Raw genomic sequence first — 17070 nt, forward strand, 5'->3', positions numbered from 1 at the left:
CAGTACACGGCAGTGCAGCGTCGCTGCTGTCAGGCGGCAGCTCCTTGTATGGCTCGGCCGAGGAACGGCAGGCGCATGAGATACGACGATTGAAGCGCGAACTGCAGGATGCCAGGGAGCAGGTGCTCAGCCTGAGCAGCCAGCTGTCAACCAATGTGAGTAGCCCCAAATATTCGCAGCTCGCAATTTGCAATTCGCAGTTCGCAGTTCGCAATTCGTTTGCGAATTTGTCATGCAAACGCGTGTGCAGTTGAGTGCATTTCACAGCACGTTTAACTGCGAGTGCTGGGCCAGAGTTAAGTTCTCTGCATTATTTACGAGCAGTTGATGGAGTCTCGAAGATGAATCCGTTGCTATAACTAAGCCAGCAGATTAGAGCTTAAGCACAGCAGCTAAAAACTCAAAAGTTCAGTTCGCTTAATTTAAAAATAACTGCGAATGCTACAAAGTCAGAAATATAATTCTTAAATATTAAATGCAAAATGTTGCAAGCACTTCTCGCTTAAATATTCAAATATAATGAATACTGGCTCCAGCTGCTTTTTGGCCATTTGCCATTTGCAAATAAAAATGCTTGCAACATTTTGTGGCAGCTGCTGGCGCATTTTGCGCATTTTCATTGCCTACTTTTTTGGGGCAGCATGACTCACTGGCAATTGCCATAACAATGTTGCAGCATTTTACGCGCCCGTTCATTCTGTTGCCTTAAATTGTTGCAGCATAACCTAGAGCATGCCTCAAAAGTCTGTTTACCTTATCGACTGACTGACTGTCAACGAGTCGCTTATCGGCGACGCAGTCGAGACAACTTTTGTGCCTTGTGTCATATTCCCAAAGAAGATGCATCTTGGCTGCTTTGCCAATTGTCTCTGTGTGTGTGGCTCAAGTTGTCAACGAAAGTCACGCAAAAGTCTCGACAAACTTTCGTGGCAGTCAGACAAATGTAGTGAGCGAAAAGTTTTGCCTACTGCCAGGCGCATTTTATTGCAATGAACCCAGCATATGAGCTTAAGCTGATGATGAAATTCCTGCCCCGCAGCTCACATAACTCAGCTCAACGTCAACAATTTACATGCCGACAACAGCAACAATACTATAAACTTTAAATTACATGCCTGCCTCATTTCTTTTGCCGCACATAAAATATTTTATGAGCGCCTCTAAGCCACACCTTTCACTCGCTGGCGGGGGTTAGACTATCAAAATTTATCGAGGCCAAGTCCAAGTCTGGGGCCATCTAAGCACACCAGACAACATAAATCCATTGGCTGCGTCTCAAGGTCGGTCAGCGTTTTGTACGTGTAAATTGCTCTTTAGCATTTGATGGCTGATTTGATTAGCAGTGAGCAGTGCGCAGCGCAGTTCTTAAAGCTGATTGAAACTTTTTCCATTTGTACTTGTAACTTTTACCAATTTCCTGACTACTATACAATCAGCGAAAAAGAAAAGCAAAGAAATTTATTTGTGCCCTGCAGAATGCAAAAGTCTCAGTCAAGCATAAAATATGTCATTGCTGCTGCTTAGAAAAACTTGCCAGCCAGCCAGACAGAGAGACAAACGAATGCACAAGCGTTGGGACACTATAATAAACTTTGATATGACTTTCCGACTTGCAACACGCCCTCGCCCCCCCTATCAGGCCTTAGCTGCTGCCATAAAAGTGCAGCGAAGACTGAAATGAGCAGCAAACTGGGGAAGAGACAATTTGATTGTTCGGTATTAAATACTCTTTAAATAAGTTGCCTTAACTTTATATGAGTAAATATGAAAAAAAACATTTATCAAAATTCTTAGAAAAAAACTAAATAAAATAAGGCACCTTACACAATAATTTTTTTTAAATTTTAAAATAAAAAATTAATAGTAGACAGAAAAAAACTTAATTAGACATAATGATGTTTGCTTGAGCTTTATAAAATTACTCAAAATTAATTAATTACCTAAGAAGAAAATCCTAAAAAAAAATCAGAACACAATTATTACTGTATAATTTTTGTAATAAAAAAAAATAAAAAATAAAAAATTTTGTAATAATGAAGAATATTAATAATATAGAGAAAACTAATTAGAGCTTTAACTAAATTTTGTGCAAGTTTAAAAACATCTGTATACCCCTATGGCTATAGTTGAAAGCCACCTCGCAATGAAATGCGTTATTTGCCATTTGCAGGTTTTCGCCATTTGCCGTTTGTTTGTGCCTCAAATAGAGATTCTGAAATAAGTAGAAGAGTCAAAGAATAATTGCTATAGAGTTATGTATGGTGGCATTTTTCTAATGCTGTTTGTTATGGCCATGAGTGAGTTCCCCCTCACCCCACCGCACCCAACCAACCGAGTTAACTCGATAGGCTTGATGAGTGCTGCTGTTGTATGTTGCTGCTGTCTGTTTGTCTGTCTGTCTGTCTGTCTGTGTGTGAATGTTGTGTGGGTTGGACTTGCGAAATGGGTCGCATATGTTGGCCTCAAAATAGCAAACGCATATTTGTAGCTTAGCGGTAGTTTGAACATCTAACTTAGCTCTCAGCTTGATGCTTGATAACAAAACCTCGGCGCTTAATAAAAACTTTTTAACAAACATAAAATTGGCATAAGCGCTTGGCAATCAAACTAAAGCTAAAACTTTTACACAATTTATACTAAAATTTTGTTTCTTGTGCAATTCAATTAGTGCTGTGGGCGTGGCCTAAGTTTAAGTAACTTGACGCATTAAGAAAACTTCAAACTTGGCTTGAGTGCGCACTAAAAGTTATTTATTTGTGTTTTTCCCGAAGGCAGTGGCCATGCCCATTCCCATTTATCTCAATTACACTTGAAAAACTTGGCTTAAAAAAGTTTTTTTGTTTTTGGTTTAATTGCCCAACGACAACGTTGCCTGGTTTTCCTTTTCGATTTCCTTTTTATCAACTGCAGACACTGGCAGGCGCTTAATTAATTTCTGCTATGAGTTATAAACTTCATAAATGCCAATCCCAGTCGCACAGCCCTCCCCCTGTTCCATGTGTCAGCAATTTTGCAGCATATTATTTGCCATTGAATTTTTATTGACAGACGTCGTGCAATTTCACTTTGCGGTGGCAACAAAGCCGCAGCAAAAACTGAAGCATAGCCCATAAATTTTCCCCCCCTTTGTCTGTCATAATTTCACGCTAAGCAGCAGCAGCAGCAGCAGCAGCTGTGGGTTGATCTGCTGGGATTCTATGTCAGCAAATGCAGTTTTACGAACTTTTTGTTTGACTTTGTAATGTTGTAAGTTGTACGTGTGGCATAGCAAAGTTTCTTGGGGCAGACAATAATGAATTATCAAAGTATGCGCATAGCTCGAAAAATTATTAAAAAACTAGTAAAAAGTTGTCAGCAACAAAAATTACTTACAAAAGAATTTATTATCCCAAGTCAAGTTTAAATTCAATTGACATTTTTTTCATCAGTCCACACCCATTAGTAGGAACTCTCCTTATTTTTTGCACTCATGCTGGCCACACTACATTACACTCTATCAGTCTAAGCTTTAGAGTAGCTTACACACAGAAAAAAAATTACAAAGTCTGTAAAGAAGCTTATAAAAACTTTCAGTTCCAACCTACATCAACTTTTAACAGCTTTGGGCTGCTGTTGCTTTGCGCCAACAACAGCAGCAACAACAGCCAAACAGAAACCTCAATTGAGCAATCTTATCAGTGACCATAAATATTAAAGCACTGCTAAACAACAAACCACAAACGAAGGCGCTACACTGAAATCTGAAATCAGGTCTCGAGTCTTAGGCCACGAGCCACGCAACGCGCCCATTTATCACGCACTCCAAGCTGACCCAAGTGACCGATGTACAACAAAAAATAAACACACACATGCACATAAACTAGAATGTGTGTGTGTGATAGCATTAGAAACGTGATAGGCAACCCTCTCGCTGTCTAGAGAGGCGTTGGAGATAAGCTAAAGCATCTATAAGTTTTTATGTAGCGATCGACACAAGCGCCAAATTATTGGCAAGCCAATGAGCGAAGGGGGGCAAGGGGAGTGGGTAGCGCATAGAGCTGAATGAATTCGTAGCTTAATTGATTTTGGAATTAAGAACTATTTGCCTGTCAATATTTGCAGCACTTGAAATGGATTGAAATGTTCATAAAAGGGCATTAGATATATAAAAATAGATAAGTACACTACAAGAAAAAAAAGTTATGCTTAAACTATTAAAAAACAATAGAAAAATGCAATAAGAAAAATCACCTCAAATATCATTTTGAAATAATAGCAATAAGCTAAGTAGCTGAGCTTTTTATAGCAAAATATTTATATTTTTATAGCGATTTAGCCTCAACAAATTTATTAAATTAATAAATTAAATATGTAAATAATTTATAAACAATTGTTGCTTATAATTAATATTATTATGCAAATATTATTTAAGTTAATGTGCTTCAATAATATGAACAATAGAAAAAAATATTAAAATACTATTTGTAATGGTAAATGAATTAATTTTGACGACTTACAATTTTGATGTTAATATTTTTAACAATTAATTGTATTTTCTCACAGTGTATTTCTGTTGCTGTGTGTGTAACTATAGAACAATAAGTGCGTTGAGTAGAGTTGGCATCTGGCATATTTCTATTTGTTAGAGACAAATTCATTTAGCTTTGATGGGCTTTAAATGGTCAGCTGCTAAAATTGATGTTTGCCTTAAGCGACACTTGTGCACCAAAAAAAAAAATATTGTTTATGTGTTGTATGAATTACTTAAACTACTTTCTATTGTTTAAACTAGCTGATTGCTTTACTAATCAAATCAAATTGTTCTTTTCTCTTTTTAGGTAAGTCTTTAAAGCAAACTATAAACTGAAATAAGCGCTATAGCTAAATATTCGGTATGTACAATAGTTATGAACCTCAATTGGCAAACTTAATCCCCGCAAGCCTTGGCAATTGTACAAATCAATTGCTTTGGCTGCCAATTTGCTAATGACCCATATCACTTATATATAAGCCCCTCAACTTATGCCAGTCAATGACTTCAAGCGACAAACAACAAAAATAATCCAGTCAGCAAAAACAAGGCCATAAGTCAGTTAAAGCCAAATATGCTGCTTTGGCATTCAAAAAGTTGCATATAAAATTTTGTTTTGCGCAACAAATCCTTGGGCCAAGTGCAAAGGGCGTCTCCGTCGCCAGTCAATGGCCAACTCAATTTGAGATAATCAATCATGCTGCCAACTTCCCCCCAAACTAGACTCGCTAAACAAGCATCCCCATCGAAGTTGGCAAAGTTTTTACAACTTTATTATGGTGATGCTTGCAACCTTCTGGTGCTTAATCGCGATTTTTGTTTCGGTTACAGCGGCGATTGTGTCGCTGCCACTGGCGCCGCAGCGTCTCGCGCCAAAAATAAATGACGCCAGGACATAAAGCGACTGTCTCGCTCACACTCACGCTTCATTGCTACTAACTGGGCAAAAAGGCAACACAAATTTGCAATTTTTTTTTCGTACTGCGCAACTTCTTGCCACAGAGGAAACTGCGTCTGTAATTTTTTTGTATGCACTGTTGAATAGTTATCCCCAACATCTAAATAAAAACGAGACGACGACGACGATGACGATGTCGACGTCGCCAGTGTCGCCACACTGGCGCCACCGTCTCTGCCGCAGCTCCTGTGGCAACAGTATCCTATGATTGGGCTACGTTTCTTTTGTAATGCCCTGTAGGCCATTGGGTTATGTTAAGTCTTTGTCAGTGGCTGACAGCAAAAGGTCAAAGTACTGATATCTGAGATCTGAGCTTAAGCAAATAAACAAGTTCTATTATTTCCGAATAAAGAAAAATAAGAATAGAGCACAAACGATTAGGGATCAATTATTAAATAAGACTAGAAAAAATATTTACGCTTTTCTTTTTCTAAATCATCTTCAAAAGCTACAGCAAAATAGATATATGCTCAGATAAAATATATATTAAATAATAAAATAAAATATATATTAAAATTAGTTCACTGACTTCAAAGATTATTATATGCTTATATAATAACATCATCCATAACATCCTAAACTATTCTGTTAGTTTATTCTCACAGCATATTTTACTTTAAAACACAATTGTTCTAAAATTAGTCTAATATTTTTTCTAACCTCACGCTTCCCCTATGCACATCTTTAATTTATTAAGTTACGCGATACACATGTGAACTTTGCCTCAAATGAAATGTGTAGCGCATCCTGGTTGTCAAGTGACCCTGCACTTAGTCTCAATGTGTAGTTTTTCCTCCCCAACAGTTTTCTGTTTTCCGTTTTGATGCTGTTATTTGTTTTGTCGCCGTCGAGCCGCCGACGCTGACGCTGACGTTGACGCCAGCTGCTGCTGCTGCGGCTGTGCGTCCTGTTGTGCCCTGCCAAAAGGATTTGGGTTTTGCGTGTATGGCATATTCAGTTCCGCATTCGCAGCGGCTCTAGACGTTACACGCACTAAGCGCTTAGCAACATTTGCGCAAGTTGCCAAGGCAATTGAAATGTTGCTGATCGTTAGCAACAATTTGATACGGTCAATTGAGCATGAGTAAAACAAGCGCGCTCTCGCTCTCTATCTCTCTCTTTGCTATTAGAGCGGCGCTTTAGTCAGTGGTGGATTTAAATAAAACGGCATAAAGAATTTAACTCGAAACTTCGTGTCAACAGTCGCCCGCATATGTTTGCCGCTCACGCGCTCATGCCTAAATTTACTCTCTGCTGCGTGCGTGCGCGCTCTCTCTCGCTCTCTCAAGCGATCTTGGCTCAACATGTTGAGTCAACAATGTTGTTAGTATCGCGTAGACCATAGAGCAGAAAGGTCGTGTTGCGTTAGTCGTTCAAAACGAAACTGCATAAGGGCATAAAACGTGAGCAGTGTGCTACGTGATCGTTGTTTATTTATTTATTTAACTGATTAGTAAAGTGTTGTCTCTCGCTGTTGTGTGTGGCAGTGAGGCAAAGTGTATTACCATAGCATGAATTGTGCTTTGGCCAAGAAAGAAGCAGCAACGACTAGTTCAGAGTGCGAAGCTTAACACACGCGATAAGCGCGCAAATAAATAAATATACCAAAAAAAAACAACAACATACGAAATATGTTTAATACCAAACCGGTCGGTAGGTCGGTCGCTCGTCGTCGCGTTCTGTGTCTGAGTGTTAAGTTCAACTGGTCAGTTTAACAAAGCCAAAATGTATAAAGTTTAAACAAAAAGTTATCTCTCTGTATGTGACCAGAAAGTGCTGACACCGAAAGATACATACAGCCCGACTGTTTAAATTAAAAGATAATAATTAAAGCCAAAAGCAAAACAAATAAACAATGTAACAATTGCAACAATTGCGGAAGAAGCTGCGCACGCCCCATTTAAGGGCCACATAAGCAAAAACCTGTGTGTGTGTTTGTTCATTGCTTGCAACTAAAGCTGTCTGCGCTTCGAGTCGCCAAATGTTGCACAATCAAAAAGGCAAAGCAGACACATGATTTTGCCGCATACAGAGTTGGGTCATTGGGATAGGGTCTCGTCATAATGAAACGCGCTTATTGTTTTCCATCAAACAGACAACAAATTAAACAGCAACAGAGCAGCGCGAGTGAGTGTGCGAGTGAGATAGGAATAACATAATGCATTTGGTAACAGCGCTCAGAGAGTTGGAAGCGCGCTAAAAAAAAGTGCAACAATGGCAAATTGTTTAATGGAGCATGTCGCAATGAGCTGGGCAAATTGTTCAGCAACTAGCTTTTAAAAAAAGGGGGTGTAAAAACAGTGGCGTAGACAGCTAAAGGGTTAGCAAAATTTAGGAAATTTATTAGAACAAACTATAGTCTAATTTGTTGAACTTTATCTAATTTCTTTCAGCAAAACTAGCTAAAAAGGGCTGGAAAAAACAGTGGCGTAGTCTGCTCAAGGGTTTGGCGTGTGCTTCAAATGATTTCCTCTGCTTTAATTTCTTGTTCTTTATCCACTTGAGAAAGTTCTGTAACGTTCTTTTCTGCTGCTTTAATTAAATGACATTTTCAGCAATTAAAAATGTAGATTTTTATGTCTCTGTTCTTTTATGATTGTTGTCACTTTTTATTGAGTCAAAAGATAACGATCATAAGTTACTTGGAAGCACGTCTCATATAAAAACATAAACTACCTTTTGCTGCATATGATGATAACTCAGAGACAGACACACACACATACACATACATGAGAATAAAAGAAAATTGTGTGTGTGTGTGTGTTTGTGTGTTTTCAGCTCAGTTGCCAAAATAAATGATTGACGCGACTGCAGCTCAAAGCCCCATTGACAGTCGAAAAGCGCAACAAATCCTGCAAAAAAAGGAATGTAATCAAATTAGCGCTGACTGTACAGAAATAAAATATATAGCATGTATTTTATATTCGCAGCACCCTCACCCAACTCTTTCACACATGTGTGTGTGTGTTTGTGTGTAGTCGGGACAGCTGTGTGTGTGTTTCAGTTCCTGTGCCTAACGGTAGGTGTCACACACCCCTCAGACACACACACCCTCCCACCCCGGAAGCGCTCGCTTTCATCTGTTTCCCATCTCACCCTCACGTATTGCGATCAATTAAGTAAAAATTGAAAGTACTCATGTCAGTTTTAGCTTCTGTTTTTATATTTTTGTAATAAATTTATATTAGAGTTGAGCGCCAGACATGTCAGAAGTTTGCTGCTCGAAGATTTATGTGCTTGTCTTAACTTCAACTTTGAACATGTTAAAGTATTTTAATTGCAAAATTATGTGAATAATGAAGATTGATTTTTTTGCAGCGTTTTTCACTCACTTTTCCCATGCGCAGCTAATCAAAAATTGTCGCTTGCCACAGCGTGAAAATTAGTTTTCAATATACGCAACTCTCGACAGCTTTGAAGTTGCGAGTTGAGTTTTCTTTTGAACTGCCGGCAACATAATTTCACCATCTAATTTTGCATAAACAATTTCCGTTTCAAATGGCCAAAGCGTTGATTTCCTTATGGCCTTAAAATTTAGACATATCAATTGTTGTTGTCGTGCAATTTACAATTTGATTGACAAACGCTTGCAGTTGAGGCTCCAAACTGTCTGTCGAGCCAGCACCTGTCTCAAGTGCTGTAGTCTATGTAAATATTTGGCCAGCCCAACTTGTACTCAACACTTTAAACAAGCTGGAAAAAAAGAGTAAATAGCTATATAGCTATATAGGTATAGCTCAGAGGTAAAAGCAACAACAACAAATGTCGGCGGCCGCACTTAATTAATAGGCAAATTTTATGAGACGCAATTGCGACCCGAACCCAAACCCGTACCCTAAACCCATTGCCCAGACATAGATTGCCTACGCCCCGTAGTTTGCTTTGCTACTGTGCAGCGTCGTCGTCGACTGAGGCTAATGACCCGTAAGTAGCTGCAGCAACGTCGACGCATGGCTGGCATGCTTGGCCTATTGAATGAGGTATTGCTTAAATTGGGAATTGAGATTTTGTTGGGTTCGACAACAGGTAGCATTGAAAGAAGGGCCTGGGAAAAAGCTGTGAGTATCGCTGTGTGTGTGTGGCAATGTTGTTGGGTTGTGTTTAATTGGCGGAAAAGCGGCGACAAGAAATATTTTGTATATTTGAAAGAAATGTTAATTAGTAAGCGCAGCCAAAAGCGAAGACATATCAAAGCAAAGGGCGCTGGAACTAAAGTTCAATTTCATTAGAGCAGCTTAAGCGGCGAGACCTTTGGAGCTAATAGCTGCAGCTTGGGGGCATATTGCTCATTTACTGAAGGAATGACATAGGTCGAAAAACACGACTTGAGCTAATGATGCAGAAATATTTCTACTACGCGGTGTACAAATTTCATATTCCTAGTTTTGATATAGAAAGCATGAGAGCAGTTTTAGTTTCATCGCTTGGCATATAAGCAATATACAAAATATGCCTTTAATATTAAAGCTAATTTTTATTATATTTAATAATAAGCTGTAAGCTGATGCCTTAATTTTAATATTATATTCAGCGCTTAAAGTAATTCAAGCAGCAGCTGTTGGCAACTCAACTCGTTTGCCTCTTTCCCTTTCTCTTAGCTCAATTAGCAGAGCGACTGCTGCTGCTGCTGGCTCAAGGTTAGTCCATTATACTTACCTGCGTTGCACCTTTTGAGGTTAGCTAATTGGCACTAGCTCTATGCAGCAGCTGCTGTCCAAGCTGCAACATGCAGCCGTTTGCTGCTTGCCACTCAATAAACAGCCATTATCAGCGGCTTTGTCGACTTCTTTAAGAGTCGCACCTTTTGTGGAGCAAAAAGGGCGCTGCTCAGCATTTAAGCTGATTGCAAGTAGTTTTTTCTTTTCAATTGCAGCGGCAGCAGCAGCAGCAGCTAAATCATTAATCAGGCTGCAACTAATATTGTGGCAGGCTGACAACTTGTTACAGCTGCCCCAGCCCAGTTCTTTGCCCATTGAGAGCAACGACTCGCTCCATTTAATTCAGAGAAGACAACACATCAGTTCTAAGAACTGTTTGCTTATCAACGTGTCATGCATTTAGCATCTGAGTATTGTAACCAGCGTGCATGGCGAGCAGCAGGAGGAGGAGGAGGTGGCCGCCGCCGCATGTTAAGGCAACATTCAGCTTCAGCTTGGGAGCATGACAACGACCCTTTAACCTGCTCTACCAAAATGCATAGCCCAAAAAACACAGAACCAAATAAAAGAGAGAAAAACTTTTTTTTTGTTGTATTTTTGCTGTTGTTTGTTCATTTTCATTATTATTATTATTATTGCCCACGTTTGCAAGATGGGGCTGCTGATATGACAGCCAAAGTGAGTGCGCCCCAGAGCTTGCGACGACCCAAAAACTCATCAACATAATCAACAAAAGCATGCGGCGTTGCTTGAAGGGGTTGGGTACAAGTCTTCTTTTTTTTTTTTGGCCAGCGTTGCATGCAACATGCACAAGAGTCGAGTCGAGTCGAGTGATTGCTGGGCTGACAGGCCGTTGAGCGAGAGCGCAAGACTTTTAAGTAGGGGGCACTGGCAGAAATAATTTCTATACACAACACAAATAAAATAATTTTTTGTTTTGTTGTCCATCAAGTGGTCGCCAACTGACTTTGATGCAACCACAAGGCAAACAAAACGACGCAATGTCTGCCTGACTTTGTAATTACTGCAATTTCCAAGCTGAAGCTGCCACAGCTGCACCCACTACGGGAGACACCCGCACGCTCTCCCCCGCTCTTTTGACTCTTAGTCTGATTTATCATATGTGTCTTGGCTTATCAGCATTGCAAGCAAGCCCATAAATTTCAAGTTGCATTCATTATCTGCCACATACGCAACAGCAGTGACCTCAACCATCGCCTCCTTACCATCCCCCCCTTGGTAGTCTTGCCAACCTTTTGCCTGTCAGTTGTCCAGAACTGTTGATAAATTGTCTGCTGACGTGATTTGTGTACAGACGATGCGTTTCGAATTTATTTTGCCATCGATTTGATTAGATTTCTTTTTTTGTTTTAGTTTCCTTTGTGTGTGTGTGTGAACCAATAACAATTGAGTCGCTCGGTCTACTACTAGTTTCCAGATATGCAAATTTATGCTCAACAACTGCAAATGAAAGCGAACTTTTTGTTTATAGACACACTAGCCATGGGTATTATGAACTCTAGCAGCAATTTCAATGAATGAAAAAATAATAAAAATGTTTTTTTAAATTTAATTACTGTATTTTGCAAATACTAAAGTATTATATTATACAGCAAATGAAGTAAAATTTTATTTTTAAGATTTTGTGTGTTCAGCTTTAATATAAAATGTAACATTTTAAGCTCTTTAGACACTTTGTAGCTAATGAGGAGTTAGTGAAATAGCTAGCTACATAAAAAAAAGCCAGAGAAAATTTTTAATATTTTATTTTATGAATTTAATGAATATTTTTTAAATTCTAAGCATGAAAAGTAACATTTTAAACACTAATGGCTAATGGCTTGTAGCTAGTGAAGAGCTAGCGAAATAGTTAGCTACCAAAAAAATCTGCAAACCAGGCACTTTGTGAACTTTGGCAACAGTTTCAATGAACGAAAAAAAAATAAGAAAAAATCATTTCTTAATTCAATTTAAAATATTGACTGTTACATTGAACAGAAAATCTAGATAAACTTTAATTTTAAACTGCTACTGCGGAGTTAGCGAAGTAGCTAGCTAGCTAAAAAAAAAGCTACAGCAAACTTATTGCAGAGCATTTTAGCTGCTGGCTATAGCGCTTGCTAACTGTATTTTCCCACCCAGTGGCTAGTCGATAACTTTGTTTTTCACATTTATAATTTTTTGGCACTTTATCAGATGCTTTCTATGCGATTAGCCATGTCGGACAGTTTGATAAATGCGTTGATACTGCAGCTTGTCTGCATTTTCTCACTTTTCACGCTTGTCTCGCACTCAAAATCTAAAATGCGTAAAATCGAAAGCTAATAACCAGTTTAAATATAGAAAAAGCAACTTGAATTTAGCAGACCTTAACACACAAAGTGGCTTACATAAGTGCATGACTGATTCAATTCACTTTGCAACTACAAACTGTGCACATCTTACTTTAATTAAATGCATTAAGGCTATTGCACAATGCCTGAGACCGAGAGACTGAGCGACTGAGCGACTGAGAAACTGCGACACTGACGTCTTTGCCTAGGCAAATAAAATAAAAGTAGACGCTGGTCCATTCACAACAAAGTGCTGCGCTTCAAGTTACATGGCTAATGTTTGCATAAGCTTAAATTAGACTCAATTGTTTATAATTTTTATACGTCGCTGTTGTCAAGTGCGCTCGTTCATGCCACTTGCGGAAATGCCCCAGTGGCTGCCACACAGCTTCAGTTCTTAATCGTGATCGTCAGCGCGTCTTATTCAGAAAAACAAAAACTGGTTGCCAACCATATATATAAATTCTCAACTTCCACCCGCTAAATTCGTAGAAATCCAACAACAACAATTTGTGAAAACTTATGGCACTTTAAAAACTCAAAACCCAACTCAACTCACACAGCAGGTTTCGTGCCTAATTAATGCAGTTCAAGCTTTTAGAGGCTGCTTCGCTAAATTTTATTTTATAGGCGGCGCTCCCCTTTTCCAACGTTTTTATTTTTGCATAAATACATAAATGCCAGCTCTAATTTATGTATTGGGCTGACGTAGACGCCAGCCAGTTTGATAAGCGCTAGCTGATAACCTTAGTAAACTTTTTCAAATAGTAGTAAAAAATTATTAAATATTTTTACTATTAATGCTTGGCTTTAAGCATTTATTGTTTTGATTGCTGCGATGATGTCAGCTGTGCAGTTTATAAATAAATCTATTTTTTTTTTGTGTCTAACACACCTCAATAATTATTTTGGCATTAGCTTTGGCAAACACTTGAAGTCGAAGAAGCAGAGGAAGCAGCTACAGTGGCTGCAAATTGAAATAACAACTCGACCCAATTAAATGTCTACTACAAACTCTAATGAGTTAAAATCTTACACATACACGCACTTACTTGTGTATAAATTGCGTGTTTGTTTTTTGTGTTGTTTTAAAGTGGATTTTAATTTTTTTTGTTGTTATTGTTTGTTGAGTTCTGTTTTTAGCTGTCAAATGTTGAATATCATTGAGTTCATTAGATAGCCAAGTGTGATTACCTTTTGTTAACTCTTAGGTGCATATAAGCTCAAAGATAATGTACAGTAAATAAGAGAAATATAAAAATATTTTATTTAAACATTTCAATTCACTTTGAACTCAGCAATTCATTTGAGCATTTAAAAGCATTTATTAGTATTTCTTAGTTAAAGCTTTGCAGCTTAAATTTCTATACTAAATTTATATTGTGCTCAGCCTTGTTAACAATTTCACACTTCACTGGCAGCTTTTAGGTTCTAACTTTAGACCCACTGTCTTGACATAAAGCTGCTTAGCAATGCAGTTGACAGCCGCACTTTGATTTTGACAATTTATTTTATTTTATATTTGCTGCTTGTTTGTTTTTCTTTGCTTTGCTTTGCTGCTTGACATTGAACAATTTTAGAATGTTTTTCTTATGTATATTTGCCAGGCTTTTATGGCTTCATTTATGTATGCGCAGTTATTTTTGCGCATTTTGTCAACAATTTGACAGACACTGGGGATTACTTAAGCCAGAGCTGAAACTAAAGTAGTTTGCCCAGCAGCAATGACAACATACAAAACATGTGTTGTTTGCTCTGTAGTTGTTGTTGTTTTTATAATAAATAATACATTTCATTTCCTAAAAGCATTAATCAAATGCTGCGCGTCTTACATCTGTCTGTTAATTTCTTTTTTTTTTGTTTGGCATTTTTTGCGTTGGCTTGATTTTTATTTTGCTGAAAATTATGGCAATTTCCTTTGGCCAGATTTGAGTGCGCTGATAAGCGAGTCTTGCCTGTCGTCTAGACTTGAGGACCTTTGCAACAGCCCACCAGAGAGCAGCCAGACAGACGTGGCAGATAAGCCTTGAACTGACACGCGGCGAGATGTGGCAAACTCGTTAGCGAAAGTTTCATTTTTTTTTTTTTTGGGACGCCTGCACAGGAAATGCTAAAAACAAATGCAAACTCTAGTGCGACTGGCTGACAAATGCCAAATGCATAACAATAAAATGCCAAAGTTTTCAATAAACTAAATGCAAAACAATTAGACGCCTACACTGCTGCTGCGCTGCTGCTGTTGCAAGTTGCACAAACTAGCGCAATTGCATTTTTTTTGAGGCAGCCTTGAGTTTAGAATTATTGACAGGCGGGCGTTTAAGTCGAATAAATTTGATTTATATGCGCGTTTTATAAGCTGTTAAGCTTAAGCTCAGGCAATTGCCACAGCATTTGCATCTTTGTGTGTCGCACATGTTGCACGTTGCACGTTGCAGTTGCAGCTTGCTCTTTGCGCCTGCTCTACGTGACTCACAGCTTGGGGGCTCATAAATTTAACGGCGCTGACTGCCGCATAGGCCATAGCTCAAAGTTTTTGTGTCGCAGCTGCTGCGCCAATGCATGCCAAACTGTAGGCATTAAAAAGGCTTTAAAACTGACAAACGACTAAAGCTAAAGCACAATTGCCAAACTAAAATATATATTTGTAAAATAGCAAATGCAATTAATTGTCTAAGAGAAAATGTTTAAAAGAAAAAAACCTCAATTCATTAACTTTCTCCAGCTTATAGCGCTGCCAAGTCTTAACTCGCACAGCACTTGAGACCTACAAGACTTCCTGGTTCTGTCTTGAAGCCCGCATAGTTACGCTTTTGTTGCTTGCCACCAAGCCAAGCCGCATGTACATATTTATTTTATGAGTTTTAGTTTTATCAACACTTTGACACTTGAAGCTGGCAGAACGAGGCACTTAAAACATATCTATATGCTCCACGATGTGGCAGCCACATTACATGCCACATGCCACCACGACACTTGTTATAGTTGCTGCTCTGCTCTGCTTGTTGTTGCTGTCAATTGGTTTAGTTAGTTTGACAGCAGTCGTTGACACTTGAAAGCGACATTTGATTATTTATACAAAGTCATTGCGAAATGCATTGCTGACTTTTGCTAAATGCCATGACTCGACTTGACTCATGCTGTTGCAACAATAAGTAGCAGGCGAAGAAGAAAATGTAATAAATAACAATATTTTCTAATATCAGCAGCAACATGTTTGTTGTTATAGTTTTTATGTTCGTCCAAGGCAACAATTGCTGCTGCTGTTGCTGCTGCTGTTGAATTGACTGTAATTGTTTTGATTGCAGTGGACTTCACACTCAGCAAAACTCGCTTTTGAGTTCTATAATAAAAACAACAATTTTAATTGTTGCTGCGTCGCGTCTGCTGTAAAATTTCAATTGTTGATTATGTTGCAATTGTGCTTCATTCATATGAAAGCAGCTCAACATGTTGTTGCTGTTGCCATGACTCAATGCCCAAAGGGCTAGTAAATTGAAAATTAGCGCTTAAGTTTTTATTTAGCAACAACCTTGAGCATAGCCCTTGACTATGCGCCCATTAGCATCTTAACATGGCATTCAAACCGTCTACAGCTATTAGCCACGCTTGGCTATTGTTATAGCCTGAATTTCGAGCTATATTTTTTGGCTGCTGTCAATCACAGCAGTCAAGTCAGTCATGTGAAATGGCCGCTAATTAGGCGTTAATGAATCGTTTGATATTACAACTTTGTAAATTGATAGCTGGCAAATTGTTTTAAAGCTTTGAGGCGTGGCAGGTTCAATGCTCGCTGCTCAGCTGCATTTAATAAGCAAGTCGCGAGCTTCAATTAAATATGATTGATGCCACTTTAGTTGAAAGTTTAAAGCGTGCTGCAGGCAATGAACAAACAGTGGGAGTCGTCGCAGACCCCCAGCGTGGCTTATAAATGATCAAACCTCAATTTCTATGCTACAGCAATTAATCAGCATGAACATAAAGTGAAAATGTAAATGAAAAGCTTAAGAAAAAGTTCAACAAAGACAACAACAAATAAATAAAATCCACAAGCAATGTCTGCAGCGAGTGCTGCTGCCACGCCGACGTTGCATGATGGCTATGCCACAATCAGAGCAAGAGGCCTAAATCGCTCGCGCTCCATACGCGCCGCAGAGGCGACCGAAGCAGCAGCCTCAGCCCAGCCGCATGAGCTGCAGCTGCAACTGAATGAGGCATGCGGCAGCTGGAGCGGCAACCAGCGCAAGCGAACCGTCTCGCTGCGCAGCAACTACTCGCAGAGCTCCTCGCTGACCGGTGGAGCCGAGGAGCTCTATGCCAGGGCCAAGCCCGTACGCACGCCCACCATAGGCGATCTGGAGCCGATCTATGCAGCGGCTCATGCCAGTGTCAGCGGCTTTCGTCCGCTGTCGGATGCGTCGAGCTCCTCGGGCGGCGGCTCCATGCCCTGCGACTATCAGCAGGTGAAGAAGAACTCGCGCTTCTCGCTGGACTCGCTGCAAAGCAGCGCCACGCCCAAAACCCCAGACTACAACACCGCCGGCGAGGAGGAGCACATATTTCTCTATACGGCGCCGGAGAGTCCAAAGCGCCGGCTGGACAGCGGACTGCGCA

The 17070-nt window shown here is 39.3% G+C and overlaps 1 protein-coding gene across 1 annotated transcript in view; it reads left to right on the plus strand.

Moving 5' to 3' along the window:
* LOC108607674 (protein sickie) overlaps nucleotides 1–17070 on the plus strand; it is a 119232-nt gene that overhangs the window by 89017 nt on the left and 13145 nt on the right. The window contains 1 exon segment of the mRNA XM_033294079.1: nucleotides 4–155. Coding sequence (XP_033149970.1) covers nucleotides 4–155 — 152 coding nt within the window.

The sequence above is a fragment of the Drosophila busckii genome, chromosome 2L, assembly GCF_011750605.1.
Source record: "Drosophila busckii strain San Diego stock center, stock number 13000-0081.31 chromosome 2L, ASM1175060v1, whole genome shotgun sequence".
Lineage (NCBI taxonomy): Eukaryota > Metazoa > Arthropoda > Insecta > Diptera > Drosophilidae > Drosophila > Drosophila busckii.